This window comes from Pogonomyrmex barbatus, unplaced genomic scaffold (assembly GCF_055798465.1).
Source record: "Pogonomyrmex barbatus isolate J1 unplaced genomic scaffold, ASM5579846v1 scaffold5, whole genome shotgun sequence".
Taxonomy (NCBI): Eukaryota; Metazoa; Arthropoda; class Insecta; order Hymenoptera; family Formicidae; genus Pogonomyrmex; species Pogonomyrmex barbatus.
Window position 1 is genome coordinate 5,275,810 of NW_028297149.1, and position 16,692 is coordinate 5,292,501.

The window sequence follows — 16,692 nt, forward strand, 5'->3', positions numbered from 1 at the left end:
GCGGTTTCCACGGCTCTCCCAGGGCGCTGATTGCTGAAACGATGCGGCGCTCGGTTTCGCCGTCGGGATGCATCCAGCGATGCCGTCTCTCGTTACCCAGCGATCGCTACCGCTACTGCTGAAATGCAACCTCCCCCCCCCGCCTCTGCATTAATTTATTAAATCCAGGATATTCTATCTCAATCGCAGAGAAATCAGTCTGAAGTCAGTTTTTATTTTATACAATGGAAATCCCACCCTCTTCTTTTAACTTTTCCCATTTTTTTTCTTAAAGAATGGATGCTTAAAAAAAAATCTTTTTTATACAATGAGGACTCTATCCTCCTTTTTTTTCTTTAAATATTTTTTTTAAGAATTGATGTTTTGAATTAAAACAAATCGTTAGTGGTCTGATTATATTTTTATAGAAATATAAAAGAGCGTAACATGAAAAATTCCGAGATAATAAGTAATTAAACATGTGAAATGTTGTGCGTTGCGAGGAAAGACAAAGGCTGGGGAAATGCTAAAGATAAAGAAGATCGAAGGGCTTCGCCGTCGCCTCGACGCCGGCCTCGGTGTGTGTCGGTTCGCATGCGAGTGTGGACACAGATGGAAGCCGTAACGAGTACACAATGCGATGCAAATTGGTTAGACTCGATATGCCGCGCCGGGCCAGTCAATCGCCCGGTTGCCTCCAGTCGCGGCGGTATCGCGGGATGGTATTACTAACATCGCTATTCTATTATAACGTTACGGCTACCTGAGCGGCGGCGGCGGCCCATTACGATACTAGCTCCCTCCCCCAGGCACTCGATTCGCGATAACTCGTTAACCATAGCGGTCATCGAGACTCTCGCCGCAGAGAGACAATACTGGAATGCCTGCCTGCCTGCCCGCCCGCGGCAGACTTCCCGATTGATTCTCGTTATACGTTCGAACGATTCTCCTGCCTCAATTGACAGTCCCAAGTTGAAAACTCGCTGCTTTTTAATGCCTGCGACGAACACGCATGTAAAAAGAATTCATATTGTAATATATATATATATATAAAATTCGATGACATATCGAGTGTTATAAAATAAATTTATTAATAACTAACATTACATATTTAAAACGAGAAACCAATTGCAAAATAATTTTCTTATCACACATATATATGAGGTATTCTCAGAAGCACACTTTATAACTGCTAACCACATTGTGCTAAACACACTGTATAAGTTTCTTGTAATATATGAACTAACATGTCATCGGTATATTTTAACAATCATAGGAATATTCTTAGAAAAAAATAAAATATATGTATATATATATATTTAAAAAAAGATATATAATGCATATATATTTGATATATAAATGGAATGTGTATTTTAAATTATTCGAAATGATATTTCTTTCTAGGTGGCGGCTCATCTTCATTGGAGTCATTCCAGTTAAACCTTTTCTTGCTTGATGTCTGTTTAGATAAGCCGCTGGTTGACTGTCCAAATTGATTGGCACGTTGATCTTCTTCATCAGATTCATCTTCACTTTTAACGTGCAATAAGGAACTTGTGGGTTCGTTGAAATCTGAGATCTTCACCGCCGTCATTCCACTACAAGAAACAGTCTAGTTTATTATTTCTGTCTTTCTTACAAGAAACATTTTTATAGTCTTATGTAACGTACGTGTGTTTGCGATAAAGCTCATGGAATTGTTTGTGATTATTTAAATCAGCAAGCTTTTGTAAGAATTTTTCATCATGGCTGATTATAATCAGCTGGAAATTTTTTTGATGTCTCGATCGCAGCTCAACCACCCTGTAACCACCATGTATTATACACGTTAGATTACTATTCATTTAAATCATAATTTTAGCCTAATATAAAAATGCGAGCGTTAATACTTAGTTAGCGTATCGGCTAAGCTGTTCGCGTTTTCTTCATCCAGATTTGTCGTTGGTTCGTCCAAAGCGAGAATACCACAATCCTTGCAAAATGTTTCTGCCAATGCGAGTCTTATAATTATCGACGCTAATACCTGCGAAAAATTTGTATAATATAACGCGTTTCGCTAACATTTTCGCGCGCTAATCACTCGATACAAATATTAATTACTTTCTGTCCAGCACTGCAACGTCCTCTCATATCCATTTTACAGCCGTGTTTAGTTTGAACCAGTTTGTAATTGTAACTTCTTCTGTTGCTGCCTACACCCTCTGTAGGTTCCGTACAAATTTCTATGCTGCTTGTATCCGTACCCTTGTAAATGTGCTTCCACAGCTTTTTCATTATTCTATTAACCGTCGACATACGTTCTTCGTGATATTCAATCATTGCGGTATCCAATATTTTGTTATAAGCTTTTAGATTGGCTATGGTATCTTCTTGAACCTAGTAATAAAAAATCACAAGAATCGGATTCAATAATCAAAATTACAATTCCAATATCATATAAAACTATCGAACATTATATTATATATAAAACATGTTTCGTGTATATGTATAACATGATACTTTACTACTAATTCAATGCATTTGTTATTATAATTCCGACGAGCTAATCGGTATTCCTCTTTCCGTAATTCTTGTGTGTATTGCTTTATTACTCTCTCCAATTCTTCCTGACTTCCTTGTGCAACGTTCCTCTGAAAACACAATATACCAAGCATATCGTGATTATTTAATGAATAAATAAATGAATATATATATATATATATATATATATATATATATATATATATATTTATTTTTTTTAACCGCAAATTATATCACTTACTTGTCGAAGCAATACTTGTTTCTCATTTTCTATCTGTTCCCATTTTTTCATCTTCTCATTATAATCCATATTTTTCAACTTTTCATTCAATTTTCTGTATTGCTCCTTCAAAATGATTATCGTTTCCTTAATTTTACGCAATGTCATATTATCGAGTAACTCTCGTTTTCCAATCTCTTGGGAGGCAACATCCTCTTTTAATTTATTTATCACTTGCTCTATATCGTTTTTCTTATTCGTAAGTTCCTTTAGCGAATTCTCGTAAGTCTCTATTTCCTGCTTGTAATTCTCGAGTTTCTCCAGTATCTTGCTACTAATAAAAGACTCGATCTCGTTTAATATTTTATGCAAGTCGGATAAGCGTCTGGAATTTTCAGTAATCGATTTTCTCTCGGATTCTTGCTTTGTCCAGTTTTCCGCCTGTCAAAAGAAATGTCTTAAAATTTCTTTATACACTACAAACGCTAAATTGATTTTTTTATTTTATTGCTAACCGCGTTCGAAAATATATTATAAGAAACAAACCTTGATTTTTTCCAATCGCTGAATTCCAGAATCCAATTGAGTCTCAGCATCCGTCAGATCCTTCCGTAGTTTCTCCACTGTCTCTCCCACGGTGATCTCTCGCGTATACAAGTCCTCTTGCTTGTCCTTCAAGTGTTTCAATTTCTGCATATCAGAATGTATTTTCAATTGCTCCTCATGTAACCCGTTATACATAGCTCTAGCATCTTGCAGTCTCTCATTATGCTTGCCCAATTTGAGTTGCAACGCATCGATATTATTACGAATTTCTCTAAGAGATGTTTTTAAAGTATCTCGTTGTGCCTGCGCTTCCTCTATAGTTCTTTCGGTCTTAACTCCTATATGTAGAAAGAAATATTAATTAATAATTGTAAATTGTTGTAATATCAAAATATCATTACCATATCAAAATAACATTACCAGCGTTGGCCATTTGAGTTTCCATGTTTTTAACTGTCTTCTTCAATTGCTGTATCTCATCTATACACCGATCCCAAAATTTGATATCGCCAATCATATTTTTATACAATAACAATTTTTTCTCGGGTTTTTCCTTTGAAGCTTCTAAATTCTTAATAATCATCTTTGACTGTGTTACACTATTCTTCGTTTTCTGCAGTTTCTCCCTAATTTAAAAAAAAAAAAAATTAAAATCATAAATATCAAAATGTATTAAACTTGTAACTTTGTATAAGATCAAAGATCCAAATAATATAATATACGGTGAAATATACTCACTCTAATATTTTCAAATCATTCTCTTCACATTTAATAACTTTTTCGACAATGGGTTTTAATTGCAGCATATCATCATATTTCTTCTGTTCTTTCTCTAGTTCCCTCTCGCATGATTTTAAACGATTAGGTTGATTACGTATTATGTCACCTTCCATCTCTTTTATTAAATCTGTAACTTTATCTTGCTTCTCAAAATTTCTATGACACAAGGGACAACAAGGATTTTTTACAGATAACTTTTTAATATATTCCTTATAAGCTGTAGCCTGATAAGCATAAATTCCTCTCTTGTCCTGAAGATCTTTTACTATCGTTGATTGCATCAACAAAGTCTCATCAAAATCTTTGTAATCGCAGACTGTAGATATCTTTTCTTTATCGTCTAATAAAAAAACATTTAAAATAACCATATAGACATTTTTCATGTATATGTAATTCATACAATTATCAGAAATATCAGAAAATAAAATATTCTTACTGTATAATTCCATCGTTTTTTTCTTAATGTCGGACTCTATATGCCGTACTGTTGTTTCAAAAGCTGTAGTTTTACGTTCTTGTGCTTGAATCTCTCGTGTCAAGTTATTTGTTTCTTTTTCCTGGAGTTTATAAAATCGATAAAATTTTACAAATGCGTAATATATGTAAACAAAAATTAATTATTATTTACCAATTTTTGATGAATACGTTCCAAAGTATCCTTTAGTTTCGTTTGTTCCAATTCTTGAATATTTAACAATGCTTTGATGCTATCTCCATGTTTTTTCTTCAAACTTTCTAGCTCTTCTTCCTTGGTTTGTAATGCCGACTTTTTTAATTCAAATTCCGCCGTCAACGAGCTCAACTTATGCAAAGCAGAAATTTCGTCGTCAATCGCACTTAAACTTGCTTCAATCTTATCTCTGGATTTTATTTTTTCTCCAATATCGGCTTTTACAGAATCAATATTCATTGAGTTGTTAAGTTCATCAATTTTTTGTTTGGCCATTTGAAGTTTTTGTTCGATAGACTTTAATTTGTTTCCTGCTGCACCAATCTACATTAAAAAATTGTGTGACATAGTTACTCTTTAAAAAAATCTATTTCTATAATAAAAATTTGTTAAAAATTGCATACCTGTGTTATTTGATTTCGAATTGTATTTATTTCTTCCCTTATCTCTGTTATTTCTTTTTCTTTCAAAACTTTCTTCGATTCTATCTTTGAATAATTGCTACGCAATATATCAACTTCTGCTTGTAATTTTTTCTCTTCACTCTGCATGGCCAATCTATTTTCCTCTACCCGTTTCTCTAATTCCCGCATCTTCTGTTCCAATCTTTTTGTAAGAGCCTTCACCTCTGCGCATAGAATTTTTGCCCGAGCAAAGAGGAAAAATGAAGTAATTTACTATTAAAAAGTTACATGAAATTAATATCTTTAAAGTATACCTATCTCAGATACATCTGATTCCACTGTATCGAAATTCCAAACTTGCAATGCTTCGTTCAATAACTGATTGCGGCGCCTTTTTTTAGATTCAAAATCTATCACTTGCTGTTTTAATGTGCCTACAGTTTCTCTTCGCGTCGCTAAGATATTTGAGATCCTACTTTCCTTCATGGAGATATCTTTTATCTCGGTTTCATTCTGGCAGTAGTAAATCAATATATAATATATACCAAGATATCTTCATTATATATATATATATATATATATTTATATATACCTCTTTTATTTCAATATTTTTTTCTCTCAATGTTGTGTCGTACGATTCAACGAGCGCTTTCAATTCCTCTGTTGTCCCTTCAAATATATTTTTTAAGGTATCTTTCAATTTTTCATATTGATCTTTATGTATATTGTATTCCATCTTCTTTTTTTCTGGAAATGGAAGAAAATTATTGCTTTTTATCTACACTTTAGATAAATCCTTAATCAATTTACCTTCCTCAGCCTGAACATTTTTGTATTCTAAATTAAACTGTTGCATTTCTTCGATTTTCTGTTTCACAGGTTCTAGTTGTTTATCGATATCATTTATTTTTTCCTTTACGCTGTCCAATCTTTTTTTATGATCCTTAAGCTTATTTTCTTTATCCTCAACTTCGGACACGAGCACCTTGAATTTCTGTTTCTCTGCGTTTAAGCTTCGAATATCAGCTTGTAGTTCTTTTTGCAATTTCGAGATAGTCTCCAAAGCTTTGTTAAATCTCGTACTATCAAATATCTCATCAAATCTCTCTTTCAATGCTTTCCCTTGATCAAATGGCCAGTTAAGCTCATCTTGATGGCAGAATATGACGTAATTCAGAATTGATTTTGAAACACCCAACGCTGCACCAACTTCTACATATATATCGGCACATCGATTAGTTATTGTTGTTTTCTGTATCGGGAAAACAAAATAGTTATAAGTTCAAAAAGGAATTCAATAAGATATAATCTTAAAATTAAACAATATACTCTAACAGCAGATATAGATATTTACGGTTTTCTTAGCTTTGTTTATTGTAGTTAAAGTGTTATCGAGAGTTTTAAATCTCTCTCTTCTCTCATCTTTTATTGATTCGATTGTTCTAGATACTACAAAAATTTGACCCGCTGAATCAACTATTTCACATTTGACAACACCTCTAACCTGCAACAATAAATCTTTGTTCTTTTAAATTCTTCAAGTAATTTAAATAAGAAAAATTCAATGATTGTAAAATAAAACAGTTAAAGAGCTGATGCAAGCCAGATTGTGAATTTGATATAAATACATATTTCTATATATATCATATTTTAATTTTGTTGTAGCAAAAACTTTAATAGTTGCAATAATAAATCTTTGTTCCTTAAATTTTTCAGAAAATTTAAATAAGAAAGATTCAATAATCATAAACCCAAAAAGATAGAAGAATGACATAAACAGACAATAAGGAATTTAATATATAATCCAATTTTGCCATAGCAAAATCATAATAACTATAAATCTTTATCCACTTCTTCAGAAGATTTAAATAAGATTCAATGATAAAATAAAACAGCTAGAGTTGATAAGTCAGATAAATTTGATATAAATACATATTCTCATTTTGCTGTAGCAAAACTTTAATAGTACAGCACAATGATAAATCTTTGTTCCTTAAATCTTTCAGAAAATTTAAATAAGAAAGACTTAATGATTATAAATTAAAAAAAACAAAAGACTAAATTAGACAAATTAGACAATTAAAAAGAAACTTAATATAAATCCATATTATCTAAATTTTAATATAAACTTATATTTAAATATAATAACACTGTTTTATGTTACATAACTTTTTGAATATAAATGTAAATATTACCAATATAATACAACAGAAGGAAAGAGGAGCAATATAAATGCAAGAAGAATTTAGAAATGTTAAATTAATGAATAAATTAATATGAATTAATTAATAATCACTGATATACCGAGCCAGTTGTCGCCAGTGCAGGATCATGTATAAAGGATTTTCCTTTGTCGGAATTTGGTGGGAACTCGCCGGTCGTCACGAATTTTAGTGCCTCGATGATGGTGGTTTTCCCCGTGCCGTTCGGACCGAGAATGAGCGTCATCGGGCAGGAAAAGCGAATCAACGCATCCTCGCTGTCATCGCCAAAATTACGAATCCCACGAACCGACAGTCGTCGTATTTTCGACATTTTGCCAATCTACGACGATTCTCGACGATCATCAGTCGCACTCGACGTCTCGTTGAGGACTAACCTCTGATTAATTTATCCGTTTCTAAGTAAGAAAGTAAAATTAATTTTCCTTTTATGCCCGATCGGATCACGAAATGATGACACATGCGAAAATTGAAGAAATTTACGTGTGTATTACGTATATGAGAGGACAGGTTCGACAGGTTCGAAGCGTCCGACGATAAAACCCGCCAAACATATCTTGCGATTGCGCAGCAGGTGGTGGGAGGAAAAAAAAATGCATGAGAGGCGCATTCTATTTAACGTTCGCAACGCTCTCATGTGCACTTTTATCAATGTAGATTAATAATATTTTCGATTTGCTAAGGCCTCGTCTACAATGCGTCGATGTTATTGTGAGTCGTGAATTGTAAAAACGAGTCAATCACAGACGAATGTGGAGAGAATATTTGATTGTGATTGGCCCATTCTTATGGCTCACGACAACGACACCCGACGCATTGTAGAACAGGCTTAAGTGTCGGTCCACAATAGGTGATTTAAGCTTTAAGAAGTAAAAAATTGACCAATTATAATCGAATATGAAAAGAATAATCGACTATGATTGGTCAATTTCTTACGACTTAAAGATTAAATACTTATTGTGGACCGACACTTACCGGAAACGGTATCTCTTTTACGAGTCCTGTGTAAATCACGTTGAAACAGTAGAATGTAGTGATTACAATTCGCAGGTAATTTAGCAATAAATATCGTTTATTTGACAAAAATATTAAATCAGATTTGTTAATTGAATATTTATAAATAAATTTCTGCTAGGAAATTGTTTTATATCTGGTAGATCATGTGATTGGATGAATCTTATAGTTATAGCTGATAGTATCGTATACGTTCTTGCTTGTGCACACGTGCTTGCCGCAACGTAACCTTGAATCTATTTCAAGACTGTTTAGTGTTGAAGTGTATGTGGCGGTCCCCCGCTCACACAACTTATACCTAGCAGAAACATACACGAAAAAGTACCGTGGCCCGCATGGCGCAGTGGTAGCGCTCGAGACTCATACACCTGAGGCCCTAGGTTCGAATCCCACCGCGGCCAACATCTTTTTTCCGTCACCAAAAATTCTACATCATATCGTAGACAACGCTCCTCCAACACCCAGCCGCCACTTGTATTTACAGGTTATTTAAAAAATTAAATAGAATCATTTAATCATTTAACACAGAATACAGAGAAACATATAAAGAAATCAGATAAACCTGTGTCATATAACCCTAGGGTTGAAGACACATAGTCGGAAATATCCGACATCCTCCAACCGGGGAAAAAAAAAAAAAAAAAATCAAGACTGTTTATACAGATTTGCAGAAGAGTGAAAATAGAGATGATTATTGAGCTGCAAATTAATAATCGAAATTATATCCTGTTACTTTAGAAAATGCCGCCAAAAAGAGGAAAAGTACAGAAGGAAGAAGTACAGGTCTCGCTTGGACCTCAACTTCGCGAAGGGAGAGGTCGTTTTCGGAGTGGCTCACATCTTCGCCAGTTTCAACGATACATTTGTGCACGTTACTGATTTATCGGGAAGGTTTTATGTTATGTTTAATCATGAGGGTCTATTTTTTCTAGCTGGACTTTTTGCATGGTTCATCTTTTTTCTTTTTCTCTTAACATTAGAAAAAAAGAAAGATGAACGGTTGCAAAAAAATTCAATTAAAAAGAACAAATTTAGGACTTTATTAGTATTAATTCTATAAACTTATGATATACGTTTGATTTTTCTAGAGAAACAATCGCTAGAGTTACTGGTGGCATGAAAGTAAAAGCAGACCGTGACGAAGCTTCTCCATATGCTGCTATGCTTGCAGCTCAGGTATATATTGCTTGATTTAATTATTATATTTAATTTATAAATATTGTATCTTTATATATTGATATCCACATCCAGGCAGCACCTAGATGATAAATCAACATAATCTAAGGAGCGTTCATGTTTGTGGAAAAACAAATTCCTTTTGATAATTGAGAACATGTACTTGTATCATGTACTTTCCTCTCGAGCAAAAGAAAACATTCAATATATTCAATGTTATACGTACACACACATATCGCACAAATACACTCACAATATTTTAACATTATATATATTATATATATATATATATATATACTAATTTTATTTATTTTATGTTTATATATTGCTTATAGCTGGATTATTTAGAATATCTCTGGTATTTTTAATGATATGAAAAAACACCAAAAGGAAGTTGTTCATTTTAAAGTAGCAAATATTACGATCGAAATTTTCTTTAATGATTATTATTTTACGAAATTTCGTCGATCAACATTTTTTTTTAATAGAATGGTATATTTTCATTAACATAATAATACAGTTCATAGAAGAACAAATTCAATCACAGGATATGTTAGCCTAAGATGTTAAATATATCTTATATGATTGAATTTTTTTTATGAACTATGTTATTATGTTAATGAAAATATATCATTCCATTTAAAAAAAATGATAATGATCTCGAAATGACCCAGTTACGAGAAATATTTTGTATATTGATTAGAGGTATTTAATATAATATTAAAATGTTAATTATAAATTGCACTTTTATCTTTTGCAGGATGTAGCAGAAAAATGTAAATCGCTAGGGATTACAGCCCTGCATATCAAATTAAGAGCTACAGGAGGCAATAAAACAAAAACTCCTGGACCAGGTGCGCAATCTGCTCTGCGTGCTTTAGCTTTCAAGTATGAAAATTGGTCGTATTGAAGATGTCACTCCTATTCCATCGGATTCCACTCGCAGGAAAGGAGGTCGTCGTGGACGTAGGCTATAAACTATTCTTATTCTATGTTCTGTTATTATCTTTCAATAAATATTTAAAAGAAAAAAAAAACATTGTGTTTCTTGTGAAATACTGCACAATTTTTTTTTTTTATACAGATTATTTCTATAAAACTATGCTTTATATACTTATTACAATATCCTTATGAAACAATTTCGCGTGATAACGAATACATGAAAATATTCTTAATGTAAGAATCGATTTTTTTAATTATATAATATAGAACAATATGATTAATGATTGATTGAAATTTTGAAAAAATATATAAAATTTGTATGTATATGGATTAACAACTTGCATCATACGCTTTATGTTTTTAGTGCCGATAAATATACTATAAGATAATACATTGAATTATAAATATTTAAACGTCCTTAATATTATAATTTCATGAGTTATTATATAAGCGAAAAATTATAAAGCATTCATGTACAGAGTATTCTGTATCTCTGTAATCCCAAATTGAAACAAATTATACTTTACGAATTAATTGACCAACATTAAGATATAACTTCACTTTTACATCTACCTTTTGTGGTAATTTATGTTCCAATGCTGCAATGGTATTTACGTATCCATGTTGCATGACAAATCCAACTGTAATTGGATTTTCATTATTTTTGTTAGCATCGTGCGGAATTACGTATAAACGTATTACAGCTTTGTTCCCTTTACGCCATAATACAAGCCTAAAAAATTTGCATAAACAATAAAATCTATATTATCTATGTATTAATTTTACGTAACATGTACACTTATATTCTACATACTTTGGATCATCTTGAAAATTATGATTATCACTTGTATCATCATATTCAGCAGCATCATCTCTTGGTGGAAGTATAAATGAGCTGTGGGGCAGCATCAAATCTGCATTTGGTATAATTTTTATTGGTTTAGGATCTTCTGTCACAGGTACTTGCCGTACAGCAGATGGCAGCAAATTTGGAGATTCACTTCCCTATAATTATAATCAAAATATTAAAATGTTAATGTTTCATAAAATGTTTTATAAAAAATGTTATAATATTCGATATATTACTTGTGCATCCTCCTGTTTAGCGTCTTTTTCTTCAATCAATAAATGAAATAGATAACGAAGCATTTAAATGCAGAATAGTTATTTGAGTCTGATGCTGCGTTGGATTGCAGAATTTAAGAAGCAATTCACTTGATTTCCCTGGTCGAAGTGGTTCACGAGTAACGATCTTTACTTCTGGAATATGATAACTAAAAGACAAAAAATAATTTTGATTTTCATAAAGTTTCATAAGCACAAATATAAGTCAAGATTAAGTCTTAAATTAATCAATAATTGATACTTTAATGTAATACTTATAATGCAGCTAAAAAAATCTTGAATTTTGTAGATTGGGGGCAGAGATCCGATTTGCTAACATTATGTTCACACACACTCTGCAACGTTGTGATCGTTTGACTAAAATCTGTCTGTGCTGAGGGCGTAATTCGTTTATCTTCTCAACTTGCACCTCTGGATGCTGTAATCTTTGTTCCAACGTAGTAACTGTTATACAAAATTATTTATAATAATATATTAATAATATATTTATAATAAAATATATAATTATATATATGTTTGTATCAAAATCTATGCTACATGCTTAATAGCTTTCTTACTTTTAGTTATATCTGCAGATTCTGCAAATATATCTCCCGGTAATTCCTCTACTTCCTCGCTTGCAACAGATGGTACTGATTGAGCAGATGATTGAGATTGCATTGGTGGTTTTATGGGACGTATACCGGTACGCTTGCGAATTAGTGCTAATGTAAAACTGTACATTGTCTGCTATTGGCAAGTCAAAAGTAATTAGAAAATAATTCGAAAAACATCTTAGAGCAAATAAATAATTAGTTCTTACTGAACTTACAGCTGGCATAAAAGAACGTTTTGGATGAAATTTCTTTCTTTCACTGTTGTTTCTCTATAGAAGCCAATATCTTATGATAATCAATAAGAGCATTAATACGTGTTACACGTGGATTTTCCTGCTCGGGCCATCCTCCAGTTACTATGAGCACAAATTCAAGAGATATTTTTTAGGAAAATATTTTAAAATTGTTATTTATATTTTTATTACCAATGATACTTTTCTTACCTACGGATTGATCAGGTATTCCTGCATCTCGAGAACTCCATCGGCATAATGAACAGAATAAATAATATACTTTTTTGGGAGTAGCTTTAACATCCTTGTTTTCTTCACCTTCAGCCACAGTTGCTGCTGTTCTCACTGCTCAGTGCTAATCCTGCTCTTGTACATAATGTTTGAAAGCAACAAGGACAGTCGAAACAATTGGAGCATCTGTAAATATGTTATTATTACTATCATCATAATTTCATCTTTAGAATAAGAAGTAATTAATTCTAATACATTGTAAACATACTTGTTCTTTTTAAGACGCACTTCTGATGTGTGCAAATTCTCCATACAATTAGGGCAGTAATGGGAGTCGACCTGAACGTAAAAGACGTCTTTCAGAAACATAAGAACTTTGCACACATATTAAAATACTTCGAGAGCAAATTCAATAATCAAGTGTAGTCCCAACTAAATCCCTTTAATGCAATTGAACTCCAGATTTACTCATTCACTTTAAAAAACGCACCTCCTGACAAACACAGTAGCCGCATCGTATCATCAGGCAATGTCGACAAAAATATATCTTTGATATAGGTTTTAAGGAACCGCAGTTGCATAAATAGCGTATACAATGTGGATGATTTAAGTATGTCATACTGAAATGAATGAATTTTAAAATCTGTGAACTATGAAAATTCTAGTAGCTACGGATATTCATCTTGGTTTTAATCTCCATAAGAAGAGAGGTTTGTTTTCATAATTTTTCAACAATGCTGTTACAAGTAAGAGAGAGACGTTAGATTGAAAATCGATATCACAATGAACATGATAATTTTTCTTGACAGGAGGACAATCGGATGATAGTTTTATTACATTGGAAGAAATACTGAAGTATGGCCAGGATAATGAAGTCGACTTCATTTTGCTGGGTGGCGATTTGTTTCATGATACTAAGCCAACGCAAGCCACATTATTCAGATGTGTTGAATTGTTGCGAAAATATTGCCTAGGTTCCAAGTGAGTTATATTTAAATTGGCATTAAACTAAACTAATGTAACAGTTAATATAAAAGTAATATGATAAAAGGATATAAGATTCCAGACATAATGAACAAGAAACAAGAAAATAGAGATAACAAGTTAAATTATAAACAAGAGAAAACAAGTTAATACATAAGAATCTATAATTTACAATTAAGAAATATTAAGGAATATACTTTTTCATTGATTGAAGATAATTTTCTGTTTTTAACTTTTTATATTCTTATATATTCTCATTTGTAGTGTTTGGATACAAAATAATTTTTTTAATTATATTTTTAGAGAATGCAAACTACAATTCTTAAGTGATATTCAGATGTGATATTCCGACACTGCGTACAAAAGCATGTGAATTGTGAAGATCCTAATTTAAATGTTTCAATGCCAGTATTTACCATCCATGGGAATCATGATGATCCAAAGTATAAACTTTTTTCTTATTAAGTTTCTAATTATACCTTATATCAAATTATATTTTATTTGTTATCCGTTAGGTTTTGGTACCGTTGAATCAATGGATGTACTGTCAGCTACTGGATTTGTGAATTACTTTGGCAAATGGACAGATCTTACTCGCATTGTTGTCTCACCAATAATTTTGAAAAAAAATAATACTCATGTTGCACTTTATGGTTTGAGTTATATTAATGATCAAAGATTATCCAGACTATACAGAGATGAGAAGGTATATCTGTTTCATGAATATTTTCATATTTGATTACAGTGATTAACAATAATTTTTGAAGATAGGTAGATTTATTACGCCCGAAAGATATTGATACTTTCAACATATTTGTTCTACATCAAAATCGCGTCAAGCATGGCGATTATGCTTATATTCCAGAAAATAGATTGCATAAATTTCTTAATTTAGTTATTTGGGGTCACGAGCATGAATGTCGTATTGCTCGATGCTGAGTTAAATGAAGGTGGATACTATATTTCCCAACCAGGTAAAACTATGTTTCTTCTGAAATTTACAGATTATAGATAATATAAATGTTAACTTCTCCAGTTAATTTCTCAATAATTATAAAATTTTAGGAAGTTCTATTGCTTACTTCTTTATGTGAAGGTGAATCGAAACCTAAACATGTAGGTCTCCTTAAAATTAATAAGAGTCATTTCAAAATGAAGCCTTTAAAGTTGAAAAGTGTTCGGCCATATATTTTTGATAACATGATTCTTCAAGATCGTGACATTAAAATAAAGGGAATTGTGTCTCAATAGCAGATTCTATATGTCATTATGTAGATCAGTATATTGAAGATGAGCTCATGCCTCGAGTAGCTGAACAGCTCACAGGTAAATTAATCATGTTATAAACAGTTTTCTAAAAAAATTAAAATTTCTAAAAAGTATATATTCTCTCTCTCTCTCTCTCTCTCTCTCTCTCTCTCTCTCTCATACTTTTATTATTTATAATATAATGTGAATTTAAAAATGTCATATTCTAGGATACCCTAATCAACCGGTGCAACCATTAATTCGATTAAGAATCTTTTATAATGACGACAATGAACAATTTGACACATTAAGGTTTGAGAATAATATATTTAATTTATAATAATTTTATATTGCTGTATATACTTCATTCTTATTTAATTTATTTTTAAAAACAAAAAATGTATGCTTCTAGTTTAGCACAAAAATACTGTGATGAAGTTGCTAATCCAATGGACATGATTTTATTCCGTAAAATAAAGAGCGGAGAGAAAGCAAAACGTGCCATTCGTGATGGAATTGATGATATCGACGATATTACAGAATTATTCCAGGGAGATGTAAAAACATTCTTTTTGTGATATAATATTAATTTGATTTGATTTGACATCTTTTAACACTCTCGAGATTTTTTATTTTTGCAGGCAGGGCAGGATTGGTGCACAGTGCCAAGTGGAATTAAGAAATATTTTAATATGGAAGAAAATAAAGATAAATTAACGATATTGACTGTAACAGCAATTGAATGAAGCTCTTCGATGTTGAACGAAACGATATAGACGCCTTCAAGAATATTGTAAGGTAATTAGTGATAATTTATTTTCAAAATTAATACTCGTGAATTTCAACTCATAATTTATCTGAATTGTTTGGGTTTACTTAGAGATCAAATGAAAAGAACCATTGAATACGTTCGAGCACAAAATACTGAAACAACCGAAGATATTCGCGCAGAAATTAAAAATTTCCGCGATAAGAGACTTTCTGAAGATCAACAGGAGCAAGATAATGTAATGATTTGTATATGAGATTTGTATATGATGTTCATATTTACATATGTGTGTAGCATATAAGATTTTTACGAATATACCTCTTTGCAGGTTCTAAAAGCCCTAACAACCAAGAAGCAATCGCAAATAAGTTCTAGAATTGGAGAGCATTCTCATAATGCTGATGTAACAATTGAAAATGATAGTGATGAAGATAATTTCAGTTCAATATTATCGACCAAGACTAAAGAGAGGGATAGGGGCAGAGGTTCAAGGGGTGGCAGAGGATCTAGAGGAGGCAAAGAAAAATCTAACGAAGGGGGGAATGCATCTATTATAAAAATGCTGGTATAAACAATTATCTAAAAATATTGTTAGAGTACATTAATTTGTGTATTTGATGATTACATTTATATTTTTAAACAGAATTCTAGGAGTGCGCAGTCAAAGAAAACTCGTGATCAATATATTGTAATAAGTGATTCCGAATAATATATGTTATAATATAAGAAAACTATATATATGCATGTGTATGTATCTACACATACAAAAGTAAGTAGATTATATCCTTTTTTATATACATAGATGAACATTATTTTGTATACATATAAAATTTAATGAAAAGTATTCTTATATATTAAAATATGAATGTATGTAGAAGATAATTTTAATATATAAAGTTTTACGTTAAAAACGGTCAAAAGGTTTAAGCCAATATATTCCTATATCCCTATAAAATAAGTTTTTCTGATTATTCCGTACTCTTCAATTATATAGCTAAATTCCCTATTAAGCTGCGCATTGCGGCCATTGCGT

General features: G+C 31.7%; 1 protein-coding gene and 3 pseudogenes across 5 annotated transcripts; 2 read left to right on the forward strand and 2 right to left on the reverse strand.

Moving 5' to 3' along the window:
• Positions 1-1,046: 1,046 nt before the first annotated feature.
• rad50 (DNA repair protein rad50) lies at positions 1,047-7,971 on the reverse strand. 2 transcript variants are annotated; one of them, XM_089081964.1, is made up of 18 exons: positions 7,825-7,971; positions 7,424-7,739; positions 6,474-6,623; positions 5,930-6,371; positions 5,712-5,866; positions 5,434-5,632; positions 5,120-5,343; positions 4,674-5,039; positions 4,482-4,602; positions 4,004-4,385; positions 3,686-3,891; positions 3,266-3,603; positions 2,741-3,160; positions 2,484-2,609; positions 2,080-2,355; positions 1,869-2,002; positions 1,651-1,782; positions 1,047-1,577 (listed from the first exon to the last, which is right to left on the reverse strand). In XM_089081964.1, the coding sequence occupies exons 2-18, from the start codon at positions 7,652-7,654 to the stop codon at positions 1,358-1,360; spliced, it is 4,122 nt and encodes a 1,373-aa protein (XP_088938090.1). In that variant the 5' UTR covers positions 7,655-7,739; positions 7,825-7,971; the 3' UTR covers positions 1,047-1,357. The 2 variants fall into 2 exon arrangements, with proteins under 2 accessions (XP_088938090.1, XP_088938091.1); XM_089081965.1 differs by having other exon boundaries at positions 7,836-7,961.
• A 64-nt stretch (positions 7,972-8,035) lies between these two features.
• Positions 8,036-10,568, forward strand: LOC148935388 (small ribosomal subunit protein uS11A-like; annotated as a pseudogene). The gene is made up of 4 exons (XR_016140457.1): positions 8,036-8,391; positions 9,094-9,246; positions 9,444-9,531; positions 10,292-10,568. The product of XR_016140457.1 is annotated as a small ribosomal subunit protein uS11A-like (transcript).
• Positions 10,569-10,819: 251 nt separating this feature from the next.
• Positions 10,820-13,277, reverse strand: LOC148935389 (dynactin subunit 4-like; annotated as a pseudogene). Its single transcript, XR_016140462.1, has 9 exons — positions 13,149-13,277; positions 12,927-12,997; positions 12,638-12,844; positions 12,410-12,550; positions 12,156-12,327; positions 11,857-12,042; positions 11,560-11,747; positions 11,288-11,478; positions 10,820-11,206 (listed from the first exon to the last, which is right to left on the reverse strand). The product of XR_016140462.1 is annotated as a dynactin subunit 4-like (transcript).
• LOC148935390 (double-strand break repair protein MRE11-like) lies at positions 13,228-16,579 on the forward strand (annotated as a pseudogene). The gene is made up of 11 exons (XR_016140459.1): positions 13,228-13,368; positions 13,468-13,639; positions 13,946-14,348; positions 14,414-14,623; positions 14,716-14,968; positions 15,121-15,202; positions 15,303-15,447; positions 15,532-15,688; positions 15,771-15,897; positions 15,988-16,224; positions 16,303-16,579. The product of XR_016140459.1 is annotated as a double-strand break repair protein MRE11-like (transcript).
• Positions 16,580-16,692: the final 113 nt, after the last annotated feature.

Bases quoted from the DNA above. Each gene is read 5' to 3' on its own strand.
- rad50 (XM_089081964.1), bottom strand. From the start codon at position 7,654: ATGTCGAAAATACGACGACTGTCGGTTCGTGGGATTCGTAATTTTGGC. The intron at 6,372-6,473 runs GTAAATATCTAT...TTCCCGATACAG, and splicing joins TAAACAAAGCTAAGAAAACC to AAAACAACAATAACTAATCG. The intron at 3,892-4,003 runs GTGAGTATATTT...TTTTTAAATTAG, and splicing joins AATGATTTGAAAATATTAGA to GGAGAAACTGCAGAAAACGA.